This window comes from Botrytis fragariae (genome assembly GCF_013461495.1).
Source record: "Botrytis fragariae strain BVB16 chromosome Unknown tig00000112, whole genome shotgun sequence".
Taxonomy (NCBI): Eukaryota; Fungi; Ascomycota; class Leotiomycetes; order Helotiales; family Sclerotiniaceae; genus Botrytis; species Botrytis fragariae.
Genome location: NW_023500997.1, coordinates 1,161,420 through 1,188,846, shown reverse-complemented (window position 1 = coordinate 1,188,846; position 27,427 = coordinate 1,161,420). Strand labels below are relative to the sequence as shown.

Below are 27,427 nucleotides of genomic sequence, written 5' to 3'. Positions count from 1 at the left end.
GGAACCAAGTAGATAGAACTTCACTTCTGAAATCAAGCATAATTTGGTGTCGAATGCAGATCCAGTATTAAATTTATATTGTATAATTCTTATATTTACAAAATCTCGAATATCTATGAAGTAGAACCATTGGTATCCGTGTTATTATCATGCATTTCCATGATTCCTACCGAATTATCCATGGCCCAATCTACAATGGCATCGAAATTTCTACAAACATGCCAAGAATTGAGTTCTGGCCATGGAAGAGGATCGTCTTCCACCATATAAAGTGTGAAGACTCCAACGTCTGCATTGCATTGTACATTCATGCGTAAGATCTCTAGACAATGATCTGAAAACTCATTATTAGGATTTCTCATAAATGAAGGGGTAAGTAAGCGAGGAGTACCTGTGTGCATTTGAAGGCCCTTTTGCCCATCTTTGAACTCTCCACTGATGTCTTCGTACCAATCTTTATACGTGACTTGTCGGAGAAGATTTATACAATGTAATTGATGAAAAACTTCCAGGCCAACTCTGTAGCCTTCGACTCCAGTTTTTGGATCCTTGACTTTCAGATGCGTGTCAGGCATACCAATTTTGTCAAGTTGGTCTGGTAAGATCATTTGATCGCCAACTATTTGCAATTCACTTTAGTGAATTGATATTGAGGGCGGATGAGTAAACCTACCATCATATGAGATAGCACTCCATGCTTTGTCAACGTCTGGTCCGTAGCCCACATACGGTGACCCAGTTCCATCGTGTTATTGAATTTAACTTTTTGATACTCGACTGCTTTTGCAGCGGGAGCTGATCGTTTCCATTAGTCCAAAAACCTCCTATTCATCGTGAAAATTACTCACACCATGCCGAGTATTCCTTCACGTGCTTGAGAGTTGTTATCCTCGTACAATATGCCGATATGAATAAACCAAATGAAAACGAAAGCAGTACAGCATGTACCAACCACATCCATCGGTTATCGTATGTGTGTCTAGGCAATGGCATAGATTCTACATCTTGAGCCTTTTCATCATATTCTGAGTCCAACAACGTCGAATTCGAGCTGTCAGTAGATCTTCGACCGAGAGATACATCGATGAACTTTTCATTGTTGGCAACTCGATGATATTCAGCCGGCATTTTTGATCGTTTTTTCGTGGACGGAATTCGGATTTGTAATTGAATGGTCGAACAAGTGGAAATAAATAGGAAAAATTATATAGAGAATAGCTTAACCAGAAGCAAATTCAAAAACAACAAGGGAAAAAAAGACAATGGCCAGCGATGAGGAGAGGAAGGAAAAACGAAAACAAATGTACAAACCTTCAAAAACTTCAGATGACAATAGCAGATATTCACAAGGTCAATAGGTCATCGTTCTTACTGCATTGGAATATCTCCAATCGCTGGATTAATCTGCCACGATATCTAATACAACAGATGTCTCATCTGAACATGGAAACCTTTCCTCTGATGTTTGAGAATTGTGACACGAGAGAATTGAAAGTAAAGAAATGGCAGGAGTCTTGGGGTATTTTAGGCTATTGTAGCTGGGTGAAACTACAGTACAGGCCCACGTTTTATGTAAGCGAACGCTCCATCCCAGCAAATATTCATCAACGATTAGAATCAAAATCAATGTCGTTGGTATATTATCATCAACTTGATACGTTTAATATATCAGTAATCATTTGGATGTATGTGGATCGTATTTACGATTGTGTCGTTGATTTATACATCAATATATCAGAAGTTCGGTTGGCTCCACTTAGAAGTCTAAATCAGCCCTGAGAATGGTTATTGCTTTCACAGTATCTGGGAATTTATCTTTCTCGTCCGAATCTTTACAAGGCTTCTTAGTTGCATCTGATACATCTGATATTCTAGGTTCCAAAGAGAGTGTGCGCGTTAGCTAGGCTATACTTTCCTTTCATTTACTAGATGTTGATTAATGCCGCAACATATTGCGACATCCGTCTGAACTTTCTGAACTTGGTCAGCGGTTATCAATCCTCCGCATTTACTTCAGATGCGACTATCGTTTGACAATGTATGGGTACTTAGTCTTAAAATAGCTATTATTGATATATCTCAGGCGATACAACGGTGCAAGTCCACCTCATCATTTACCAATCACAATGAGTTTACTGCAACGTTGCATACGAAATCAATTGCGACTATCATTCACATTTTGTCTCGAGTACCCTAGAGGCGGGAGCAACATGTAGCAGCATACTGAATTTGGTACCAAGTCGGGATACCATCTAGAGAAATCTATGACAAAATACACCCCTATCTTCTCTGTTTGACATCGTTCTTGTATATGTATAAAGTCGCTCTAATTCTCTCAAGCCTTCTCCATTCTCACACCACTTCTCACGCCATCTTCTGAGCTTCCTTTCTTACCTCTCTTCTCTACATTCTTTCATTCGCTCACTGCTGGCCAGTACCCCTGTTAGATTTTTAACTTTATTCTTCTTTATTTCAGATACGATCCACCTCCATCATCATGCATACTCCATCCATCAATATTTTGCTCGCTGTGGGCCTTCTCTTCTCTACCCCATTCACATCAGCTCTTACTATCCCTTCGATCGACAAGAAGTCTATCGTAAGCCATATCCTTCACATACACCTAGATGTAATGAGACGATCACTAACAACTTTCATAGGCTGGTACAGGCATAGAATCCATCGAGACTCGTGACATTCCTGGTCTCATCAATCGTCATCACACCGAGGCCCAGATCGCCGCTAAAGAGGCAAAGACAAAAGGAAAAGGACAGCGCGATGTTTTGGAAAGAGAAGCACATCACACCGAAGCACAGATTGCTGCCAAGGAAGCTAAGGCCGGGAAGAAGAATGGTCGCGATGTTGAAACCAGGCACCACACCGAAGCACAAATCGCAGCAAAAAAGGCAAAAGCTTCCAAAAATCAACGTGATGTAGAAGAAAGAGAGCCTCACCACACCGAGGCTCAAATTGCTGCCAAGGAAGCCAAGGCCGGGAAGAAGAATGGACGCGATGTTGAGAGCAGACATCATACTGAAGCACAAATCGCCGCCAAAGAAGCCAAGGCCAAAGCCAAGAACCAGCGCGACGTGGAACAACGTGAAGCTCATCACACTGAGGCCCAGATCGCTGCTAAGAAGGCCAAAGCTTCTAAGAATCAACGCGACGCTACCATTGAGGAGCGCGAGCCTCACCATACCGAAGCGCAGATTGCTGCTAAGCAAGCTAAAGCTGGTAAATCCAAGGGACAATAGATTTGGCGGGATTGCTGTGTATCATTGGACTGTATCCAATGTTCGGATAGACGTTCATCTGAGAAACTGTATTTTATCTCATTATAGGTGAACATGAATGGGTGTTTCGGAAAGACGGGGTATTAGTGTCGTTATATAATCATAAAGAATCATTCAATGGGATGAATCGTGGAACCAGTTTCTATGTGACTATATTTTTAGAGATTCTCATTATTTTGTACCAGCCATAGAAGCAAGTCAAATCATGACCATTGCGAGATGCACCATATCTTCTGAAACAGTGAAAACTACATACAAATCATAAAATTTCTGACAATTCAAAAAGCTGCCATAATGCTGATAAGGAAGCCATTCATTCGTTCCTTCCCCGTTTAGGTAGAACTCCTATGACCCATGATTCCTCAAATAGTAGAAGAAGACAGACTGATATTTTCGTGTGCGAAGTAGCTATACCTGTGTTGCTCTGAGAATAGGTCTAACAAATAATAGATCGGAATTCTTAGGGTACGGTATACTAATGGCGCTGAGCAATAAGTATCACCTGGTGTTCTTTGAACAGTCAGACAATACTCAGGTAACTGGGCAACAAGATTAGATGTCTAAAATCACGTTACGTAAGAAAAATAAATTACATTGAATATCTAGTAAGTTATCTATTCTAATATCTATTTCATTCTAAACGCCCGAACGCCCCGACACCACGATTCCATATCTACCCAATCAAAGTCTTCAAATCCCCAAAAGTCGATATTTCTAGATAGAAAGCGTCTCTGATTTCAGTCTTGAGCTCTTCACGCAATCTCTGGGATATAACAAGAGACATGAGAGAATCCAGCCCGAAATCAGCGACGTTTGCATCATCAGTCAGCACTCGAATATCAACGGCCAACTCCTCAGCTATGATTTCTTTAGCTCGGATATAAGAGCCTGAAGCTTCTGTTTTCGGAGCCGGTGATTCATATTTGCTTTCTTTTTCGTGGACGCTCCGTGTCGGTGAAGGAGGAGTTAATAGGCCAGTGACGATCTTGGAGTCACCCGCGAATGGTGATTGTTGAGATGATGGCGACTTGGAATTAGTGGCACCTGAACCCAGCGAAGCGAGAGAGAGAGCAACTTGAGAGGCATCTAAAGCATGAGATGCGGCCTTGAGAGGGGGAGGACGGAAGAAGCGATCTAACATGACGCGTGGCCATTGAGTGAAGACGATGGCTTCGACAAGACCGACAATCTCGTCTCCTTGGAGAATGTAGACGTCACCGACGAAGTTGTTTTTATCCGCAGGGACCATTCGAACATATGCTAGGTATTTCCCACCGGGTGCAAGCGGCTTTGCAAACCTCATGGACTTCCATGATGGCGTGATGTAGAAGTATTTGTTGTTATCGAAATGTGTGCCTCCGTTCAGGATAAAACCTGATAAGGAGACACATCCATCGATAAAATGAGGAGGCACCGTCCAATTACCAGCGGTATCGGCAGGAAACTCCACTTCAGCAACAGCTTCATCTTTATTCAAAATTACTGACTTCATTGTTCGATACATGTCCGAGTAGCCGACCAATTTTCCAAAGAGACTGTATGCAAGATTGGTTGCCAATTTATCGGCATGACCGCGGGTAGCTAGATCGTTAAGAGCTGCAATACGACTTGTCACAAGACCTGATGAACGCGACCATGTTGATAACCAAGATGATGGATCTTCGTAAGAGATAGTTGCATGACAATACCATAGATTTTTGGCGGGATTGTACCATTTTACATGAGCCTGTCTTTTTTCTAAGTCGGCCTCGGCACTCATCACAATGGGCTGAGCTTCTGTTGGGTTGTAATGCTTAACCACAGGTTCATGATATTCAAAGTCGGTAACATTGATACCAATATTGGACGAGTTTGGAATACCTTTATCAAGGATACGTTTCGCGACTGTGAAGGCCATATCTGCATGGAGGAACTGCTGATGTTAGAAAAAGATTCTTGTAGTCAATGCACAATAATCAATAAACTTACAGAAGAAGCAACTCCGTAGTTGTTCATGGCATGTCCTTCGATAACGTCCTTGAGCGCTGGGTCAGTCATATCCGACTCAGTTACGATCTGGGCTGAGGCTTCAGTGTAGTTTTCCGAACGAATCTCGTGGATACTTGTAGTGCGGAAACCCTTGACAGCTTGAGGTATGGTCTTTATGAAGTTGGGATCTGATAATGCTTGACCCTTGGTCAAATTCCAGTCTCCACTGTATTGAATCCAATAGTTCTTGTTGTTCCATGCGTATGTTGGGGCATCGACTAATCGAAGAGCCTGCTCGAAAGGTAAGTGGTACTCTGTCCAATCGATGGCTACGCCGGCATTGTACAGAGAAGTGAGTGCCTTGCCGAGCGTGGTCCAATTGTCTTGGTCTCGGTGCATTGTTGGAGATGTCAATCGAGTATCTGATAATGTCTTTGCGATGAAGCTAACACAGCAAGGATGATGACCGATCTCTAACCAGAGGGTGGATTTAGACAGAACGCCAGATTCCCAAGCAGCATTGAGTCCGCCAACATAGTCGACTGTTTCTCGAGTTGCCTTAGCTAAGTAACTGACATCGATTCCAGATGCAAGAACTTTGGAGTAGAGAGGTGATATGACTGGGATTTTGGGTGCCTTGAACACAACAGCACTCGTCAATTTGACGAAATCATCCACTAGAACATCCATCTGACTTGTGTGGTAGGCATGGGGCACATTGAGTTTTATGGTCCTATAGCCTGCTTTTCCAAGAACGGTCGCAAGAGCCTCCAGGTTTTCCAGTGCCCCACCGAGTACTATTTCCTCGGGGCCATTGATACAAGAAACTTCGAAGGGAATGCCATCGGCTGCTTTCACAATCTTTTCGTGGGACGCTCGAACTGATAGCATACCATGTGTAGCAGGCTTACAGTGTGTCTCAAGCAGATTTGCGCGTGTTCCGACAAGAAAAACAGTATCGCTATCAGAGAAGACTCCTGCTGTATTCAATGCAGCATATTCACCCAAGCTGTGGCCTATAGTGATACTTGGAGTGACCCCATAAGAAGCCCAGAGTCGTGTCAAAGCGATCTCTACGCACACGATAGCCAGATGAAGAGACACTGTGGGTACATCCTTAACATCGCAGGTGCTCTTGATGATAGGCAAAAAGGAAGGAAACTTCTGACGCTGCGTAATACCGTCAAGTCGATTTAATTGCTCTCGGAAAGGCCTAGAGTCGCGATAAAGTTGTGCTCCAATTCCGATGTAGAATGTCCCTTGGCCAGTGAAAGCGAAGGCTACTGGAGTTTGCTTTGGATTGGTAGGTAGCTGATCTAGGGATGTATCAATATGAGGACGGAGAAGTTTAATAGCATCCTTGAGTGTAGATGCAAGTACCGAAACCCGGTAATTGTAGTGCATCTTTCGTGCAGACAAAGTGTAAGACAAATCCGCGATAGAGACATGCGGTTGCGTTTCCATGAAATCTACGAGACGTCTGAGGTTCTCTTGAAGGGAGTATGGAGTTTTTGCCGAGATTGTGATGGGGTGCGTAGGTCGAGTATCTTCGCCAATCCTTGGACGCTCCGTCGCTTCTTCCACTATCATTGCTGTGTTTCCTCCGGCTGCTCCAAAGTTATTTACCATTGCCAATCTTTTCTGACTACTGCTCTGTTCCCATGGCGTGGCAGTATATGGTATAACAATGCCTCTTAGATCCAAATCTTTGGGCAAGGCAGGATTCAGCCCAGTCTTAATACCAACATGTGGAGGGATAGTACTCTTTTGAAAAACAAGCATAGTTTTGATGAATGCCATAATACCAGCAGCAGCTTCTCCGTGGCCAACATTGGATTTTACAGATCCAATATGAAGGTCTGTGGTTCTCGGCTGCCCGTTAGCAAAGACTTTGGTAACAGAACTCATCTCGGTTGGATCCCCCGCACCAGTGCCAGTTCCGTGAAACTCGACATATCCTACAGACAATGGATCAATTCCAGAACGCTTGACCATTTGATTGAAAAGATGAATCTGTGCTAAGTCGTGGGATGTGTGATGGATACAGCCTCAGCCGAATGATCAGTACCTGCAGCTAGAACGACCGCGAGGATGTTGTCATTGTCAGCTTCAGCGTCTTCTAATCGCTTGAGAACAACGCTTCCAACGCCATCAGCACGACAGTACCCGTCTGCTCCCTCATCCCATGTTTTGCAGCCTCCAGTAGATGATAAGAAGTGGCCCTTGCTCAAGCCAGCGTAAACATCCGAGTTTGTGATGATATTCATACCACCAGTGATTGCCATATCAATATCACCACTCCAGAGAGAAGTACAGGCAGCTTGAATAGCTGCCAAACTTGATGAGCAAGCTGTATCAATACTATAACTTGGTCCCCAAAACTTCATGAAATAATTTATACGACCAGGACCAAAAGCTCTACATCCACCAGGAATGAAGTAGGTTCCGATATCCTGACCAGTGTTGACTTCACGGTAATCATCGCTAGCACATCCGTAAAATGTACCGACACGACGCTGATGAACACCTCTGCCATGAACATAGCCAGAACTTTCCAAGGCTTCATAAGCTGTAACTAGGGCCAATCGATGCATGGGATCAGTTTGCTCTGCTTCGCGCGGAGACATACCGAAGAACAAAGCATCGAATAGTCCAGGGTTGTCAATAAAGCAGCCGTAGGGTGTTTTAGATGTATTAGACTTATTTCCTGTCGGATCTACATGGCTTTCTATGTCGAACCGATCAGCTGGTACCGGTTTATGGACATCGCGACCCTGCGCCAACAAGTCCCAAAACTTTTCAGTATCATCTGCGCCACCAGGGAATCGACATGCCATACCAACGACGGCAATTTTAGCGGACTTTGCATCACGTGGTGGACTTTGTTCCAGATTTAGACTCATTACGGTTGGCATCATCGTCTGTTGAGATAGATTTGTGGAAGGAAGCTCCGTCTTCCAGCGCCCAAGGACGCTCTCCATATAATGTGAAGGCTGCAAACTCCAAAGTTGCACAACATCTGGTGAAAGCCGTTTCAAACCTGCGGATACGCCATCAATGGTCTGATCCCACTGAATGCTTTCCATAAGTATTTCAGTCATCATCTCTGTGAGCAATGATGTACCATCTGTTGCCTCGAATGGTCGACCGGTAACGGGAGAGAATATGGGAAAACATAATTGACTATCTGGGGTGATGCCCTCGACGATCTGCTTGACATGCTCTAGACCGTAAGCTTTATTGCTATGCCACATTCCCTGAACTTTCCTCATTGGAATGTTCTTCGTTCCCTTGAAGAATTCTGATTCTAAGAAAAGGGATCTGAGAGTTGACGGCGGGCCACCAATGCTCACCGATTGACCATCAGTGTTGAAAACCGCCGCCATGCTTGCTTCTGGGTATGCCTGAGTTGATTTGTTAGCGAAAAATTATCCTGAAGATCCAGGTTGTGAGCTCACCTTTTCCGAATTGAACACTGCTACTGCTTGTTGAGCTTCTTTCAGATCAGCCCCATAGGCGCAATATACCCAAGCCTGAGACATAAAGGTTAGTAAATAATTTTCAACAAAAAATAAATCTTGCGATATGGCTTACCCCTTCAGCATTGATCTCGTTAGGTGAAACCTCCAGTGAGCGACAAACTTGATCTACAACAAGACCAAATCGAAATGTGACTTTGGCAATTTCAGCAGCCATGGCTGGAAGTAGCAGCGGACTGGGAGAAAGTGCAATGGCCGCTCCAGAGAGCAAACCTGGGCCTCGTCCGATAAGCACGGCATTTTCTGCTCGAAAATCGTATTCTAAGGGGTTGGCTTCGTGATAGCTTAAGATAACAGGTCAGCATTTTCTAATTCGAACCCTTTACTTTGCAACTTAACTTACGCGATGAAAATACCCAATTGAAATACTAGAACGAGAACTCGCTCAATAGCTCCACCCAGTGAGGTTTTCCTGAGCTCAATAACACTATCTGTCAAGTCTAATACGCTTTCAAACACGGGTACCAGTTCCCTTTGTGACTTTTCCAATCGCCGGCATTCTTGCTTTAGAGCAATAGTGATGGCGTCGATGGTCGACGCAAGAATAGGGTGATTTCTCTCTTTGCTCAAGAGATGTAATTTTCTAAACAAGTTACGCTGGTCTCCTTCGGGATCCCCCTGAGGGATTTCTCCAGACAGGTAAATAATCTTCGCACGCGTCATTGTACTAAGGCTCTGTACAGGACCTTTATTATCCAAAGTATCGGCAGTGATTAGTAGAAGCGAAGTATTACTACGTAGCAGAGGGCAAATAAGTCGGTGGTCAGTGAGCACGTTGAAGTGGATCAGTGAGCACGTTGAAGTGATTAATTGATGGCGAATTGAGGCTCTATTGACTGATATAACTACCCACATATCTCTCTATATAAGTGATTGAAACTGAATTGAAGGGATTCGGAATCCGAGTCTAGATACTCACTGGTAGTTAATCCATGGCAGCCGAGTCCCGAAGCTTAGATCATATCGGGCCTCCGGCCGATAGTAAGCACCAAACCAATTTCTAAACTGTCCAGGGCCTTTTTGAAAGGGATGCAAGGTGTCTAAATTGCCATTATACCTTTTTAAGAGACATAATTCTTGGATGACACTGATGATGAATGGGATAATGCTGCAATTTCTTCGGGGAATGTTTCCGGCCGAGTTAAGAGGGGGACAATATGCAACTTGTATATAATCGCTGATTGTGCAACATCTAACGGCCCTGATTGCAGCATTCATTCCAATTGCAACGTTTAACACGACTCGTTTCCCAAAGTTTAACACAATGGCAGATATTTTAGCAGAAATTAAGAAACGTTTGACCTCCGAAGATGAAGCTTCGCGAAAGCTCTTCCAACGTGACTTATACGAAGCTATTGCCTCTACTGAGACACCAAAGGAGACCGCAATTCGTTTGTAAGCTTGAAACCCATACATAAAATCATGCAAGAAATATGAAGCTGACTGTGATGAAGATCTCTCTACGTAGGTCCAGTCTTTGCAATCAAGTACCTGCTTTCACTAACTCTGCTCTGTAGCCTTTGCAGACCGCTGCAGCTCGGATCGGTCATGACTTGAAAATTTTCCAGACATTAGACGCCGAGGGCCCGCAGACTTTGAAAGAACTGCAGGCTCGAACCGGTGCTCATCCTCTAACCCTTGGTGCGTTATATTCCCCGAACTGTCGTTCCGCTAAGAGCTCGGCTGATCTTATTGTCAGGCCGTCTGCTGAGATACATGGCCTCGGTCGGATTGATCCGTCAAATTGCGGCAAATAAGTTCGAAGCAAACAGTAAATGCCGCCACCTTGCAGCCCCAGAGGCTGTCATAATTGTAACGCATTTGTACGTATAAGTTATGAAGAAATAATGGGTAAATACGTTCTGATAAAATAAACAGCTTTGAGAACTGCGGTCCTCTTTTCCAGGAAATGCCAGCATTTTTACGAAAGAATAATTACCAAGATGTAATAGATGGTAAAGCTACAGTCTTCCAACCTGCATACAATACCGAACTCGATACCTACACATACTTTTCTCAGCATCCCGAGAATTTGAAAGCTCTTATAAAGTACATGGGTCTGGAGCAGGGTGTACGAGGTCGTTGGCTGAAGGAATATCCGTTCGAAAAGCAGACCGAAGACTGGAATCCAAGCCCTGAGGAAGCGCTCTTCGTTGACATCGGTGGTAATGTGGGGCATTACTGTGCGCTCTTCAAAAGCAGATACCCTGACATTCCAGGTCGTATCTTGCTAGAAGATTTGCCTGACACTTTGACTCGTGCTCTGCCGACGCAGGGAGTCGAGAAGCTGGGACACGACTTTTTTCAGCCACAACCAATTAAAGGTAAGAGTGAATTATGACTCCAAGTGAATATAATTGGATCTGCATACTAACATAATTGAATATTAGGTGCCAAATTCTATCATCTAGGCTGGGTCCTCCACAATTGGAGCGACGAGAAAGCAAAGATCATTTTGCGCCAAATCAAATCGGCCATGACGCCACAATCTGTGTTGCTCATAAATGACATGATTCTTCCAGAAATGGGAATTCCGCCATTTGCAACTGCGTTGGACTTAGTTATGCTTGGTGCATGTGGCAGCTTAGAGCGGACTGGGGAGCAATGGAAGGAACTGCTCGGAGAGGTCGGCCTAGAAATTAAGGCGGCCATTGTATATGATTTTGAATCCTTCCATGGCATGATCTCTGCTACCTTAGCATAGAAACAACATAACAAATACCAATTTAAAGTTTATGAGAATCAAAGTAATGACGTTTCTTAGCCTTAAAATGAAACCGAAGGGCCTACTAAGAGATTCTGGATCATTTCAAGGGACTATTTTTAAGCTGAGGACTAACCCGGTGGGAAGCCAAGCACCACCAAATACCTAGGTAGCTAGGGCGAATGACTCTGGTGCTCGACTTTGTATAGTGTTCAATATACAGTCCACGGGTACCATCTGGACCCCGATAGCTCTTGAGTTAAGTCGATAGAATCCGGATCCATCTCTAAGCCGAAGCATCCAATAGATTAAGTAGTCTACTAATCCAAACCCTTGGAAGATTCACCATGATTTGACTAACCAAGGACTTTTGGACTCAACTAAGGACGTTGGTAATGTCTTTCGGAACGAATTGGAAGAATCGCCTTGGTATAAGCAAGATCAGGCTTCAATTTTTCGTTATATTAGCAAAATGCAGTGTTACTCTCAATTTAGTAATCAGCCGGTGGATGCAAAACGGCCAAAAGAACGTTTTGAATCCTTTGAATGTTTTCATGTATTTAAACATCCTAGACGACTGAGTTCTCTGTATTGGATTCAAGGACCAAAAGCTTCTCATTGTTTTCTTTTACGGAGTAGACCGGATCGACAGATTATTGAAAATGCCATTATCGAATGACATTAAAGCTGACATCACGTGAACACTCAGAAACGACACCCAGATTACCGAAAAGTTGCAAAGCTCCTCGAGCCGTATTTTTCTATAACACCAGCGACACTTAAGTGGTCCCGATCAATATCTAGCTTCTAGAATTATCTGAGTTTCGGGGCATTCGCTGAAGATGTTCCGCCGCACCGCGCGATTCCGTGAGTGTTTCCGTATGACAAGTGTCAAGAATTCCTCGGAGCTCGGGGGCCGAATTATGAAAAGGTCAACTTCATGTCTTCATTAGAATATATAATAGATGAGGTAATATGGATCAATGGAGATTTCCCAAATATACTGTGAAACTGCTGGTATATACGACTCTCCAATTCATAACCACTTAAAGAATGACGTCCCCTCACGTGCTTATAATTGGTGCTGGTATGAGCGGCCTCACGCTCGCGCAACAATTGAAGAAAAATAAGATCTCCTTCACCGTTTTTGAGCGAGATGTGAGGAATGACTCTCGTGGTCAAGGCTGGGCGCTATCCTTATTTGGAGAAGCTTATGACTTGATGAAGACTTTGATGCCATCGGAATTAGGACCGGTGGAGCAGACAAGCCATCTTCATCCTCTCGATCTCCAACCACAGTTCTCTTTCTATGATATTACTCGTCCAGAGTTCCGGGTCGGTGTCATCGCGGATGACACTCTTAAGGTTGTCCGAGCAAATCGACGAAGAATGCGCGAATGGCTGATGCAAGGTATCGACGTACGGTTCAATAAGCGCTTACTTCGCGTGGAGGAACACGGCGATAAAGTAACAGCACACTTTGAGGACGGCACTTCGGCAACAGGTGATTTTTTGGTCGGTGCTGAGGGTACACGTAGTGTGGTGCGCAGGCAGCACTTCCTCAAAGGCCAAGATGTGATGAAACCACTACCGATCGGCTCAATCTTCGGCGAGATCTCACTCAGCGGCGACGACTTCTCGGAACAGCTCACTAACTCACATTCGAACTATATCGTCATGGACCCTAGACTCAGTGGTGATGAGCAGACAGCTATATTTTGCGCCCTCAACCGAGTAAGTCCTGATGGCAAAACTGGCTATTATTACTATATTCTTCTTTGGGTAGACAAGGACACTCCTAAAGTAGGCGAGAAGAAATGGACAGAGTCGGCATCACAGGAACAATTGGCAGCATTTGCGCGCGAGAGAACCAATCATTACCCATACAAGCTGCGCTCTCTGGTCGATAAAATTCCCACTGAAGGATACAATACTCCTGGCTTCCAGCTTCAAAGTGTGGAGTTAGAACCTGAACAACTACCACCTGGAAGGGTGTTGTTAATTGGTGATGCAGCACATTCGATGGCCCCATGTAAGTCTCACAATCTCCGTGTTTTCTTTTTCGTTTAGCATTGGATGCGTTGTTCTATAAACTGACTTTAAGGGTCAAAGTCCGTGCTCTAGCCGCAAACACAGCTTTTGTTGATGCATTCAGGCTCAGCGATGTCCTCACGCGCGCGCGGGATACGCAAGCGTCAGGCGAAGCGCTGAATGATCTTATTTCGGAATTCAACGAAGATATGATTTCACGCGGCAAGTTCGCATCTAGCGTGTCCAACACAGTACTTGAGGCCTATGGCGAAGAGGCTAAATTCATTACATTCGGTAGAGAAGCCGGATTGATGCCTTCGAAGACTGTGAAACTGGAAGATGTAAAGATTTTAAGTTAGAATAAGCTTGAAAATGTTAGACATTAAATTAGTGTAGCGCATTTTTAGATAAATATAACGACATACCTCCTCTTTAAATTAAACAGCTTTTCTTAAAATATAGGAGCTCGTCCAACTATAGGTTGAATTTGATGTTGTGGACATTCTGAAATACACGAGTTTATACCGCTTTAGACATCCAGTCTATTGTAGCGGCGATTCTTAATTAGAGTTGAATAAATTATCAATCACTAAGAATATTTTGTTCCCACAACCCGCGCGCGTTAGGTCAGCCTTCGGCAAAATGAACTCAAATGACAAAAAATAGATTCTACATTCGCAAATCATCCTCCCGCGGAGCTCGGATCTTCGGCTTTTTCATACAAATTAATCAGAATTCACAGTACCCTAGGGACTGTCTTAGTTTCCTGGCAAACAAGATGATATTGACGCGCGCGCACCTCCATTCGTGAAATGGCCTAGAATCCTATTCAGCGCGCGCTCTCCCTTCCTAGCGGGGTTTGCAATGGTAAACCGACTCATCTTCATTCATTGTTCTTATAACTCAATAATCTCAATTAGCTTATTTTGTTGACATTCATTCAGATTTGCTATTTGAATAAAAATCGAAAATGGCAACAGTCAACGACGAGACAAGTACGAAGCATGACGGCCTATCAAATCGCGAGCCATCTGGAACACTTACGCCGTCTACGGGAACCTCTCATTCTCAAAAGCTGGCAGAGGCTGATTCTGAAAAGGCGCTAGTTGAAAATGAAAATGAGCAAATGGTATGTCCACAAGAGTAGAGGTGCAGATACAAGCAGCTGATTTATATATCATCATCAAGATTGTGACCTGGGATGGTGTAGACGACCCCAAAAACCCCAAGAATTGGTCTTTCAAGCGTAAATGGGGCATCACTGTTGTAGTCTCGCTTATTGCATTCATGACGGGAATATCGTCTGCTATCATCGCGCCCGCTAGCAATGTCATCGCCGAAAAGTTTGACATCCACACTTCTTTTCGAAAGCAGCTCAACTTCTCGATCATTCAACTTGCTTACGTTATCGGACCCCTGGTATTAGCTCCGCTTTCTGAAGTATATGGGCGTTCGTTTATTCTTCAAGCCTCCAATGTTTTCTTCTTAATCTTCAATTTTGCGAATGGCTTCGCAGATACTGAAGGCCAGTTCCTGGCCTTCCGTTTTCTTAGTGGTCTTGGCGCTTGTGCTCCGTTAACAATTGGTGGTGGTGTCCTGTCTGATCTATGGCGCCCAGAAGAAATCGGTATGGCCATTGGACTATACACTCTAGCTCCTTTGCTTGCTCCTGCCCTCGGACCCCTACTCGGAGCTTGGATTGTCGAAAGGTCTACATGGAAATGGTGCTTCTTTTCCATCACCATTTTCGGAGTGATTGTGCAAACCCTCGTTTTCTTTACACTAAAAGAAACGTACGGCCCACGAATTTTGCAAAGAAAAGCCGAGAAGTTGCGCAAAGAAACCGGGAATGATCAGCTGCGGACGGCATTTGAGCTTAAAGACTTGCGTCTCATCTCTATCATGCGAACTTCGCTCGTTCGTGTCGTTATATTGCTTACCACTCAGCCCGTCGTCATTTTCCTCTCTGTATATTTTGCGATGGTCTATGGTATCATCTACCTTATGCTGGTGAGTACTCATCAAATGTTTATCTTCGATACTAGGTCAGAAACTGATTTACAATTTTATTATTTTTAGTCTAGCTTCCCGTCGTTGTGGACAACTTACTATCACGAATCCGTTGGCATCGGTGGTCTCAACTATATTGCTATCATGATCGGCTTGACTATCGGTGCACAAGGAGGTGGTCGTATCGTAGACTATGTATACAAGACCCTGAAAGCTCGGTCGCCTGATAATACTGGAAGACCCGAATTTCGCGTGCCTCTTCTTTTCTTCTCCACCTTCTTGGTGGCAGCGGGACTCTTCATGTATGGGTGGTCCGCTGAAACAAGGACTTTCTGGCTTTCGGCAGATATTGGTGCTGCTATCTTCTCTGTAGGAGCAGCTATGACGTTCGCTTCAATCCAAACATATATTATCGATTCCTATCCGCTATTCGCTGCATCTGCTATAGGTGCGACCGCGGTGCTGAGAAGTTTGACTGGGTTTGGGTTCCCGCTTTTTGCTCCTGCTATGTATAACAAACTTGGTTATGGCTGGGGTAATAGCGTACTCGGATTCGCGGTTCTAGCCGTTGGCTATGCTGGAGCTCTGATCCTCTGGTTTTTTGGGCACAAGCTGAGGGAGGCAAGTCCATATGCGAGAGGAGGTGGGTGAAGGATCCAAAATGATCAATTTGCACCCAGCTGTACGGAGAAGAAGGGAAGATGACATGTGTACATCATTCGAAAGGCGAGATAGGAATCGGTTTACTACTTCTAGTTGATACTTTCGATTTTATATATACGCCAATCTGAAATTAGATTAGAGGATATTATAGAAAGAGTCCCATGATTGGTGGAGGCAATTCTCACCATTAGAAATCAAGCATGTATAGCCTTTATACGAAGTCAACCGATCTTGGGTTTGCTTTAAGTACCAGCTTATGGACGTATATGTGAAACCATGAAATGCATCTGTACGCCACTTGGGCCGAAAGCATTGGGAGATGATGACCCAAATAATAGCTTCTAAACCTCACACCAAGGTCATTGACATAAGTATCATGTAAAACCCTCAATTCTGCTTCAAAACCCAAAGTAGATCGTAGTGCCATCACAGCAAATGCAAGTGAACCAAATGACAAGTTTCCTTCAGTCGTGCCAATAGGGGATATATCGAGTGTAAAAACTGGTAATTGCGCATTGATATATAACATGATATCAGCTATCTACCAATGGGGCGCAGTGTGTGTAATGAGTTGCTATACCCTAATTTCGTCGAATCGAGCAACATTTGTAACATTCGAACTAATAAGATGCCATCAATTTATGGATTGCGATTGTTAGATACCTGAGGCATCACAGTTCGCGGCGCCTAGGTGAGACGGATTACCTAACATAAGCTGACCTTTGGACTACTTCACAATAGTATCAATTGTCAATTATTTTTGCATGTATACTCCTAAGTACTCCCTTCTCGATTTCATGTACGTCATTATTATTTTCTGATTTCGATCAATATGAACAGAAGTTCTAACGGCTGCTGGACTTGTCGACTACGGCGCAAAAAGTGCGATGAGCATCGTCCTATTTGCAATGAGTGCATGACGCTCCACATCTCTACCTGCAATTACGGCGCCAAGCCGGCATGGATGGACGGCGGTATAAAGCAGGAAGTCATGACCAAGAAGATCAAAAACGAGGTCAAGCAGCATGCTCCTTATCGCCGCCGTGGTAAACGGGAGTCGACTACCTCTAATCTCAACGTTTCTATTCCAGGACTTGCAGATCGGAAGATCGCTAGTTTCAATATCCCTCTTCCAGAATCTGAAGTTCAAAGTGAAGTCAGTTCGTATACACATGATACTAGCGCGACTTCTCCAGATATCTCGACTGTCGCTTCTCCTGTTAACACCCAAAAGATCTGTAAGCAAGTACTACAGATAAGACCATTCGCACAGTCGGACTCAGTGCTACTTGTTTTTTACCTCGAACGCATCCTTCCGTTTCTATTTCCTTTCTATCGGCCTGCGCCACTTCATGGCGGCCGAGCATGGATTTTGGATTTGGCTATCAGCAGCCCTGTCGTCCGTCAAGCTATCCTTTGCCAGAGCTCATATTTCTTTGCATTGGCACACGGAACTTCTACCATCAAAGACGATCGTATGTGGGAAGCTTTACTCGAGCAAACGAGAGATGCTTTTACCATGTTACGCAATTCTATAACAATCATCGAGAGCTACAACGAAAATGAGCACATACTTGGTAGCGTTCGCGCTATGGCTGCTGTCATGCAGCTACAACGTTTTGAAATTGCCATCACTTCATTTGACAATTGTCAAGCGCATCTCAATGCTGCCTTAACAATTTTCAGGAAAGTCGTTGATGTCGTTGGAGCTGACAACCTAGCTAGCTCTTCCAACACATTTCAAAGTATTCTCAGTCTTCTGGGTCCACCTACATGGATTCTGCCGGCCCAACAAGCTGAGATATCCAGCTCTGAGCAAGCTGCTTTTCGCTTCTCAACAGCTCTGTTGATTTTCGATGACATCATCGCCAGTACCGCTTTCCAGGAGCGTCCGAAGTTGTACGACTATCACCAAAGCCTCCTTTGTAAAAGTGATGGGGTCGATGCTGTCCCTCCTATCAACCTTGAAACTACTGTGGGGTGTCAGAATTGGGTGCTCAAACAAATTGGCGAGATCGCAGTTTTGGATGCATGGAAAAAACACTGCAAAGCAGCTGGCAATCTGGATGTTATTGAGCTAGTACAGCGCGCAGCAGCAATCAAGAAAACGCTAAAGGCTCATGTATCGCGTTTTGAATCCGATCTGGTATCTGTACCCCAGGAGAGCAACTTACTGGACGACATGTTTGCAGCGGAAGACTACACTGGACAAGCTCGGACAATCGCTCGGCAAACCTCATTAGTAACACGGATTTGGGCACATAGTACCTTCCTTTACCTGTCTGTTGTCGTATCCGGGTGGCAACCTGCCAACCCTGATGTGAGGTATCATGTAGCTCAAGTTCTCGAGCTGTTGACGCATCATGTATCACCTCCAGCATTATTGCGGACAATGGCCTGGCCATTTTGCGTCGTAGGATGCTTGACGGAATCTGCGCAAAAAGCCCGGATACGCGACATGGTAGATTCTCTACGACCGGCCAGCCGCTTCAGCACTGTACGCCGCGGGTTCGATATTATAGAAAAGGTGTGGAACGATAGGGCCATGGGCAATGCTGGCGAATTCGCTACATATTTTCGAAGTGACACCACTCTTGTGCTACTCGTTTGAAGGCGTAAGAATCACATTGATTTTTGACTTTCGGTTTCAAGCTTTCCAAGGTGTATTCAAACAATAGTATGGATATTAAGAAGTGTTCTTATCAATTCCGAGGCTCCTTTCCGCAAACCTTACAAATCTCCATAATGTAATTGATCTTGGCCCTGCCTGTTTCCAATACTTGCTTAGTCAATTCAGCAGCCTTTATATTCATCCATTCTCTACTTTATTATTTTCGTTACTTGGATTCAAATGTCAATGGATATGGATCTATCTAGCCGATAGTATTCATCTTATTACAGAATTTAGTTAACAGAGAACGTCTTCAATGGGATCGACACCGGATGGAAGAAAAGGAACTAGCTCTGCTTTGAGAACTTGTATTGAAAAGATAAAATATTTTAATTTTTTATTTGGCCATTTTACATGCGAGAGCTAAGAAGCCAATTAATATCTAAAATTTGGTATAACCTTGGTCCTTTACAAAGGTAGCATGCCATGGAACGTTCTCCGCGCCGCTCGCCGCCAGTTGCGAATAGAAATCGGCATGCGCGGGCCCATTGACCGCCTGGCCTGCAATCTTTCCGTCGGCTTGGCGCTGGTCTGCGTAAATGAATCTGGGAAAGGACGTGTCAGATGACAATATACTGCAAATCTCTGTTTCTCTCTGTGTTGAACATGATTTGGAAAAGAAAGGATGGACAAGAACTCACCGGTAACCCTTGGCTGTATATGCTCCATCAGCAACACCAAGCCAGTAGGCAGTGGCTGCCTTTCCCATACCACCGTTCAACAACAGTGGCACTGGTAATACAGCGACATTACAGATGTTACCTGTGTAGATGAATACTTTCTTGCTCTCTGCGGGTAGAGTTTCCCAGCCTTTGATAGCCTCTTGTGCGGCAATAAACGGAGTGACAACATTGACGTTCAAATCGTTGGTAACACGAGCCTGCGGAACAATAAAGTTAGCGTTTTTCTGAATAAGAAAGGTTTCTGGGGGGAAATGGGGGTAAAATGCTCGCTTTCGAAGCACATTGAGATATTGAGGGACTTTATGAGCTGAAACCAAAGTGGTTGGGAACTGGTTTGATGGCGACTTACGCTTGGGATAGACAAGGCTGATTCTGCATCGGGTGGAGGAGTGATGGAACCGGCGTTGTATATGACTACGCTAGGAGCCGCTGAGAATTCACTTTTGACTTTGTCGAAGATTAGAGCCAAGATGCTGGGGTCGGTGTTGGCAAAATCGGCCGAGAGAGAAAGATAGCCCTTTTCATTGACTGAGTTTGTACCTTTTCTCGAGACAATGGCGACTTTGTATCCTTCTGCCGCGAACTTTTCAGAGACAGCTTCGCCGATACGTGGACCTGAGCCGAGAATGAGAACGGTTTTGGTAGGCATTTTTGTTGAAGTTGTCGAGAAGCTTCGTGTATTGAAACGCAATCTTGCACAGAATAATCTCATGAAATCAAGTTGTATGTATAGGTTAGGAGAAGTGCTGTATGATATTCTCATAGAGACCAAACCCCTCCTTCCTTATATCAGCGATCAGTTCTATAAGCCGCGCGGGGGTGAGACCCAAAATCCGCGCGCCGCATTCGCAATATTCCTGGATATCTTATCTTACATTCCTATTTCGAGCCCTTGCTCTTGGTTGGCTACGACGGCGGAGTGGACCCTGCAGCATAAACCCAGTGTGCATCATGCACGGATGCCGTGATTTAGGATTAACGGCGCGCGGCTTACTTAAGCCGCGCGGGTGTGGGTCACCTGTCTTGGAAGTCAACATCAACAATTTAAGTCCATGCTTTTCTGGCGATACCACATCATCTTTGATTCTCCCACTTCTCACACGAATGCCCCAATAAGAATTCTATCCGCGGGTCAAGGGTAAAGCTCGCGAGACCACCCTGTCGACAAGAAATGCTTGATCTTCTAAGCAGGATCAACATCACGACATCCTGTTTCGGGATACGGCGTCCACCTGCTTTCGGGTCAATAGTAAGGATCTAGATATTTCTCCCTCGAATCGTCTTACATGCAAGGTCAATCACAAACAGTCCCCTTGCTTTGTGGGCGTCGTATTATTGACATAGTATCATCTCGCGGCCAAGGATGATTGTCTAGTGCACATGCAATCAGAGGAGTCAACAATGCCTTTCTCACAGCTATTGATTACGAGGTACCTTTGATGTTCTTGCAGCCGAACTAACTGGTTATTATTGACGAGTGGGATGAAGACTGCAAAGACATTCAACTGGTGGAGCTAGGAATAAACGCAGGTCTATATCGACCTGGAGGAATCAGAGGTAGAAACTTGCATTGCCGTAAATTCTCCGTAGAGGTTTTGATATTCGTTTCATTGATTCTGCTTACAATATCATTGGAAGACGATTGCGAGGTTTTGTCATTGGTGCCATTCTTGCCCTCGGCTTTCGAATTCCGTCTCATATCCTGGAATTTGCTCTTGATCAAGCGACCCGCGAGAGGAGGGTATTTACTTGCTCACGCGCGGGCCTTAATGTACTTGACTGTCAAAGGCCTTACTGTTATCGTAGCACGACTACTCTTCCTCGACCGCGCCTTTTTTTCGTGAGCTTCATACCTACTTATCGATGGCATTACGTCATCTTGGTTTATGCTGGCTCCGGTAACGTGCTAATGGTGAAAATTCGCGTCGAGTATACGATACAACGTTCATGATTTTTTTGATTGGAATATCAGACTGGGCGAGAGCTCTTTAAGTAAATAGACTAGCCTAAATTGTGGAAATAGCTACCGCTGGGCCATTGAATTTGAATCAAGACTGTTCCGGCCCTTGAGAATCGCTCCATTGATTCACCAACAAGTTGGTCAATAGTCCAGACCAGCAGGTCGGTCATGAGTTCTCAATGTTTGAGATAGTACAGCATCCGAAGCGAATCGGTTGTTCCAAATCATTTGGATAATCTATCGATTGGAAGCTTCTGGTTGTCGCACTGCAGTCTGAACCATTGTAAATCCTAGTCATCACCAAAACTACCATTAATTATATTTATATACCACAATTGCTTCGCCAAGTTGAGAGCTTTAACAAAAAAGCAGTCATCAATGTATTCTCTGCCTCAATTCTGCCTCAACGAAATTTCAATGATTGAGTCTGTGCTTCCATTGGGCGTCTGCAACATCACGAAGTCAGTACTGTCTATTATTTATGTCTTTACATGCGATTATGTAATGTACTTGTGAAGAAATACTCACGAGAATGCGTGTCAACTCAAGATTGGAATCTGCCTCGGTGATGATCTCCCTCCACTCAGATTCGCTTCGCTCCTGTGCATTTAGCATTTGAACCATATTAAGGTCCCTAATTCTAGTGAAACATCAGCAAAGAATGGTTGACTTCGAAGTGGAGAACAAACCGCAGGTATCGTTCAGCAATACTCGACATTGGTCTGTTCGATGGCGAAACGACAATTTCGACCAGCAAAATCTTGCTTCCAGGCTTCATGGCCGGTACAATTTGACGAATAATTTTGACACTATTCTCATGAGACCAATCGTGACAGATATGTCGCAAAACATAGACTTCTGCGCCCGTTACCGGCTGGGGATCAAAGAAGTTATGCGGCACAAACTTGACTCGATTGGTCAATTCGTATAACAGCTGGGCAGCTCCTTGCTCAACATTCTTCTTGTAGTCTTCTACCACAAAATTTAGCTTCGGGTAATTTCTTGCAAGTTCTACACTCAAGAACCCGGATGAGCCACCAACCTATACGAATTCGAGTTAGCTTTTCGGGACGGAAACATAGAAGCAAGTCAAACTTACATCAACAACAGTAGCCTCTCCAAGCTCTGTCCACGGATACCCCGTTATAACGTGCTTTTGACTTTGGCTAGGATCCTTATTCACACCCTCCATCGCACCGACGAATCGAGCCATCAACTCTGGGCTTTGCTCGAGGTATTTGAATAAGCCATCTTTCGTGTTAAAGGCAAGACCAAATGCGGTATCTTGTGCAGCAGTGCTGTCTTTATATTTCTCCAGCGCTTCGGCTAGTTTCGCACTGGCAGGAAACATCTGCTCAACGAAAAAGCCGTAGTAATTCATCATGTTATGATTGCGCAATAGCAGGGCTGACGAGGCAGTATGAACGACATGGTCCGGAACATCCTCTCGCAGCATCCGATTTAGCATTGCTTTACGCACAACTGTTTTGACTTTTCTCTCGGCCAGACCAACCTTTGCAGATATTTCCGCATAAGTGGCTCCACCATCTAGTGGAATTGCAGGGAGAATGTTGAAGTGATAGATAACCTGCTGAGCAGCATTATCAAGAGCCTAGACACATATCTTAGCATGCTATGCTTCACATCATTCTCAATTTTACTTACAGCACCCCAAACCCGAGCCAGAACCTCTCGTGGACCAAGAAACAAGTCATGAAGCGCACTCGTGTCATCTATAACCGCCATCCGTGCTGCTTCAATCTCAGGCTCACCATCAGTGTCCGGAAATTCATCCTCCGCATTCTGATCGAAAGACACTTTGGCATTCTTGCCAGCCAGCCATTTTTCGACAATAGCTGAGTTGCTAGCAATTCTTTCACTGAGCTCTTTGATAGAAGACATTTTGGAAATTCACGTGGTGTTTCTTGTGGAATTGGCTTCTGGAGCATGTGCTCTCTATGAAGCTATATGTATTCTTCAATACATTGGAGAGTCAACGCGAGTCTGACATTCTTGTTTGAATCGGGGCTCGGCCGTCCACTTTTCGGCCAATTCCCTGCTTCGGCCGCCCGGGCTGCACAGATATTTTCAAAGCCACTGATTTTGGCGGTTATAGAGCTTCTATGCAAAAACTTCGGCTGCCACAAAGCTCACATCTAAGTGAAGCGTATCTATCAGAACCCAGGAATTCATGAGCCGAATTCTGAGTCTGTCAAGGTGCAATGCTAGATGTTCAAAGTACCTAGAATGGAAAGTAGGGGGCTAGGCTAATATCAGTTCTAGGTAGCGAAACTAATCTAGTGGCTGAAGCTTCGCTCTATGTTTGACAGTGACATATTTATATTAATTTGTATTATATTGCTAAACTACATTGGTCGAAGAAAACTTCTTGCCTTGAGAATTAAAGGTCATATGAATCGACCCATCCTTCTCTGTTGAAATGCCTTGCTCTTCATGAGTCCGCAGACGCTTCCTAGGGAGTTCAGGTGCCAGTTCAGGCCATGTCATAACTTGTTCCGGGCTACCACTAGCACCGTTTTGTCTCAGCTGGTTGAGTAGATCTGATATACCAGCATCTGAAGCATCTGCTGAATTTGCCGAGCCAAAGGGTGTATATGGTCCTAAGGAAGATGGGAAAGATGAGCCGATATCCCAAGAGAAAGGCGTGCTCGCAGCAGGTTGTGGTGAGAAAGAGAAAATCGATCCGTCTCCTATTGAGCCTGGTGGGGAGATCTTGAAGAAATCTTCAGTTTGGGTGTTGAGAGACATTATAATATCAGACATAGATGCTGTTGAAGCCATGGAGATCGGTTGTTGCTGTTCGTGATGTTTTATCAGATCAATTATTATAAGCAGCTGCTCGAATATCCACGCGACTTTGCGATGATAGCTGTTGGGTTGCATCCGCTCTGTGCTACTCATATAGCAGGCAGACACTCTGCGCAATAAATCGAGATCGGAATTAGACCCGTGGTCATTATCAGTGGACCGCAGGAGGTCTTTGAGTAGTATGAAAAATGCTGGCAGTGAGAAGGTATCGAGTATACTGGCAAAAGAGACCGTATTCGCTTCAATAGTGGATAGCTTCTCGTCCCGATTATGATTGGCGGTCTTCTGAAAAGCTAGAGCGTTGAAAGCATCAACAATCTGAAGGTCTTGAACGCCGTTTGCTATCAGCAGTAAGAGGCAACTGGCTCTTGCATCGGAACGTAATTGCTCGGCATATTTTTGCCCAGAACCGTGCTGTAAAGCAAGTATACGGGTAGCCAAGAACTCCAAAGTCAACATGGAATGGTGGGGGTCATAAGAGGAAGCTTTGCAATTAAAAATGCCAAAACTTTGTGTATATTGGTCCAGTTGGCGCTCGATGGATCGCAACAATTTGGAAGCTTGTGATTTTTTTGATTTGATTGTCCGAAATGGGGCAGTGTGCGTCAAGCGATAAACATCATCTTGGATCATTGCTAGTTGCAGTGTGTCTGAATAGGGCACTTGGCGCGCTATTGCGGCGTCTAGTTGGGGAGCAATATTGCAATCGTGGGTCGGTAGCCAGGAAACAGATCCTCGAGTAGTGCACAAGCTTTTGTCTCGGACGTATAGCGACTGTATGACTTTTGCTCGCTCCAATGTATCATATGTATTGGTTTCATCGGGAAAGATTTGTGTTTGGTGAAGTCCCATAGTTCTTGCAAGCCCGCAAGCGTTGGTGAAAATAAGCTCAGCCCACCCTGGTGGGTCAAATTGTTGTGCTGCGATGCTCTAGACAAATGGTTAGCTCGCTAGTGTGATAACTAACAAAATTCAATTAAAACTGTACATACTAAAAGTATCAAAGTCTGTACGTTGATGAGTCTAGGCGTCGTTAGTAATCGAGAGTTGACCAGCGCAGCTCGACTCGGGAGAAATGAACGTGCGAAGTCGCCAAATAGACCGTTGCCTGATTGGGCAGAAATTTCCATACCCCAAACAAGCACTGTAATGGCCTGAAAACAGATGGCCCATACATCATCCCCAGGCTCAGGATTATGCGAGTATATACGTTCGACCTGGGCAAGGAGATTGCTCTTCACAAAAATATCGGTTGCACAGTCAAGATGCTGAAAAAAATGACCAACGATAGTGGTGAACTGTTGCTTTGGTAGGAGGTTGATGACCGGCTGGCTTCCAAAAGGTGGAAATGGTTCAACCACACCGGCCCTTTCGCACAAGTTTTGCAGCATGTCTTGTAAAGGAGTATTGCATTCAGCATCGTTTGCAGAAACGGCGCAAGATCGGAATTGCTTGCAGAGAACAAATAGCGACAGCGGCCCGTGATAATAATCGATTATATCCGCCTGGTTATAAAAGACGTGAAAGTCGGCGTAATCGTCGCTGAATGAGGAAGAGCTCGCCAGACAATCTTCTTCATCTTCCTCGTCAAAGCTTCCACCCCTGGACGCTTGTCGGGTCGATGAGTTAGAGTGAGAGTTATCCTGATCTGTATTCTGCGCGATGTTGTTAGATAGGCGGTCGAGATGAGATTCTATATTGATCAGGCGCTCTTTGACTCCATTCACGCTGTCAAATCTAGACACTAATTAGACATATTTCTATCTTATTGAAAGCAATAAAGTAACTCACAGCGACTTCAGGTGATTCACTCTCTTGGTGGGGTTTTGGTAAATGCATGTCACGCTATCGTCTTGTTCGCAATTATTGCATTGTGGGAGCTCACGGCTACAACGAATTTTGCGCTCACGACAGCGAGTGCATGCCTGATCTGAAATGGAGTCTTCAAAGTGACTTTGTTTCTATTCAATTAGTTAGCGGCAATGCGGTATAGTGAAGAACATGAATGTCTTCATATGTACCCTTTTCTGATGGCTCGACATTTTGTGATATTTGATGACTATCTTGATCTGATTCAATTGGCTTTGGTAGAGTCTTTTCAAATAGATATAAAGATATGATATAATGGCTATAGCTCTCTTGTAGTCAAAAGAAAACATCTAGCGCTATTCCCATGTAAGCTTAAATTACAAATGCCATTGGTCAAGGGTTTTAACTTCACTTCGTGTCAGCACTGCCAGCGGCAGCTAGCTCTCCCTAAGCATATTGCTCATAGGTTCTCTAGCTTCGTAATGCAGCCATATATCGACCTATCACAAGGATTCACGCGAGAATAACGCTTCCCCTGCTTTAACATTCTAGAAGTCGAATTAGCCTTGAAACTCGCACATTGCATTTAGCTCAGATAGCGATAAATAACGGGGCTTTAAACGACACCACCCGTAACACAAGCCGACGCTATAACTTTCTGCAAACATCATTGCGTCTTACGTGAAAATTGACCACAAATATAAGCACACGTCAGCTGCAAATCAAACCACTCTCGAACCACTAGTAGTCGTATGGTTGTAAATCACCTCGAGTTATCAATCTATAACGCGCGATATGTAATCTTCATGTTCCAATCGTTCATCGACGACATGCCAAATTGAGTTTCTCCGCGTCTCCTTATCTTGGCTGCGTGATTGTCCGTAATCAAGCCTTTTCAAGGGTCGCTGCAGTGATACGGCCAAGAGGATCGGAATCCATGGATTGCAGCTTGAGCTAGTAGAGTTGCCTGAGGCAATCACTGGCGCTTGTTCAACCGTCGTATCCCACTTTCCGTAAAGTATACGTACGACTATGATTAGCCGATTGTGTGACAGATAGACGGAATAATTTTCCAGGGGCAGGAGGAAAGAGGTTCTAGAGTTTTCCATATTCGCATGGTTCGTTTTCGCACCGGTGAGATTGAGTTTAGGTATCGGTATCAAAAGTGCTATTAGCGACGCTATCGTCACGTACCAACTAAGCCAGGCCTTAGCGAATCCTTGAAAAAGTTTATTTCTATTCTATGTCTGTATTTTTGTCTAATCAA

At 44.4% G+C, this 27,427-nt stretch overlaps 10 protein-coding genes across 10 annotated transcripts; 5 read left to right on the top strand and 5 right to left on the bottom strand.

Annotated features, from left to right (window-relative positions):
* Positions 1–113: 113 nt before the first annotated feature.
* Bfra_007933 (uncharacterized protein) lies at positions 114–1,128 on the bottom strand (the record flags this gene model as incomplete). The annotated part of the gene is made up of 3 exons (XM_037338301.1): positions 114–619; positions 730–795; positions 849–1,128. The coding sequence occupies 3 exons, from the start codon at positions 1,126–1,128 to the stop codon at positions 114–116; spliced, it is 852 nt and encodes a 283-aa protein (XP_037190364.1).
* A 1,369-nt stretch (positions 1,129–2,497) lies between these two features.
* Bfra_007932 (uncharacterized protein) lies at positions 2,498–3,254 on the top strand (the record flags this gene model as incomplete). The annotated part of the gene is made up of 2 exons (XM_037338300.1): positions 2,498–2,599; positions 2,661–3,254. The coding sequence occupies 2 exons, from the start codon at positions 2,498–2,500 to the stop codon at positions 3,252–3,254; spliced, it is 696 nt and encodes a 231-aa protein (XP_037190363.1).
* Positions 3,255–3,966: 712 nt separating this feature from the next.
* Bfra_007931 (putative polyketide synthase protein) lies at positions 3,967–9,463 on the bottom strand (the record flags this gene model as incomplete). Its single annotated transcript, XM_037338299.1, has 6 exons — positions 3,967–5,205; positions 5,262–7,279; positions 7,330–8,665; positions 8,720–8,794; positions 8,856–9,084; positions 9,144–9,463. 6 exons carry the CDS (start codon positions 9,461–9,463, stop codon positions 3,967–3,969), a joined length of 5,217 nt encoding a protein of 1,738 aa, XP_037190362.1.
* Positions 9,464–10,064: 601 nt separating this feature from the next.
* On the top strand, positions 10,065–11,504 carry Bfra_007930 (putative o-methyltransferase protein; the record flags this gene model as incomplete). The annotated part of the gene is made up of 6 exons (XM_037338298.1): positions 10,065–10,195; positions 10,255–10,264; positions 10,318–10,441; positions 10,500–10,623; positions 10,679–11,124; positions 11,191–11,504. 6 exons carry the CDS (start codon positions 10,065–10,067, stop codon positions 11,502–11,504), a joined length of 1,149 nt encoding a protein of 382 aa, XP_037190361.1.
* A 1,053-nt stretch (positions 11,505–12,557) lies between these two features.
* On the top strand, positions 12,558–13,894 carry Bfra_007929 (putative fad binding domain protein; the record flags this gene model as incomplete). Its single annotated transcript, XM_037338297.1, has 2 exons — positions 12,558–13,536; positions 13,575–13,894. 2 exons carry the CDS (start codon positions 12,558–12,560, stop codon positions 13,892–13,894), a joined length of 1,299 nt encoding a protein of 432 aa, XP_037190360.1.
* A 611-nt stretch (positions 13,895–14,505) lies between these two features.
* On the top strand, positions 14,506–16,196 carry Bfra_007928 (putative mfs multidrug protein; the record flags this gene model as incomplete). The annotated part of the gene is made up of 3 exons (XM_037338296.1): positions 14,506–14,664; positions 14,691–15,545; positions 15,615–16,196. The coding sequence occupies 3 exons, from the start codon at positions 14,506–14,508 to the stop codon at positions 16,194–16,196; spliced, it is 1,596 nt and encodes a 531-aa protein (XP_037190359.1).
* Positions 16,197–17,040: 844 nt separating this feature from the next.
* Positions 17,041–18,819, top strand: Bfra_007927 (putative c6 transcription protein; the record flags this gene model as incomplete). Its single annotated transcript, XM_037338295.1, has 1 exon — positions 17,041–18,819. The coding sequence occupies one exon, from the start codon at positions 17,041–17,043 to the stop codon at positions 18,817–18,819; it is 1,779 nt and encodes a 592-aa protein (XP_037190358.1).
* A 442-nt stretch (positions 18,820–19,261) lies between these two features.
* Positions 19,262–20,211, bottom strand: Bfra_007926 (putative short-chain dehydrogenase reductase sdr protein; the record flags this gene model as incomplete). Its single annotated transcript, XM_037338294.1, has 3 exons — positions 19,262–19,424; positions 19,521–19,759; positions 19,912–20,211. The coding sequence occupies 3 exons, from the start codon at positions 20,209–20,211 to the stop codon at positions 19,262–19,264; spliced, it is 702 nt and encodes a 233-aa protein (XP_037190357.1).
* A 1,703-nt stretch (positions 20,212–21,914) lies between these two features.
* Bfra_007925 (putative o- protein) lies at positions 21,915–23,424 on the bottom strand (the record flags this gene model as incomplete). Its single annotated transcript, XM_037338293.1, has 5 exons — positions 21,915–21,968; positions 22,051–22,162; positions 22,212–22,564; positions 22,622–23,134; positions 23,188–23,424. 5 exons carry the CDS (start codon positions 23,422–23,424, stop codon positions 21,915–21,917), a joined length of 1,269 nt encoding a protein of 422 aa, XP_037190356.1.
* A 459-nt stretch (positions 23,425–23,883) lies between these two features.
* Positions 23,884–26,393, bottom strand: Bfra_007924 (putative c6 transcription protein; the record flags this gene model as incomplete). Its single annotated transcript, XM_037338292.1, has 4 exons — positions 23,884–25,281; positions 25,344–26,088; positions 26,143–26,312; positions 26,373–26,393. 4 exons carry the CDS (start codon positions 26,391–26,393, stop codon positions 23,884–23,886), a joined length of 2,334 nt encoding a protein of 777 aa, XP_037190355.1.
* Positions 26,394–27,427: the final 1,034 nt, after the last annotated feature.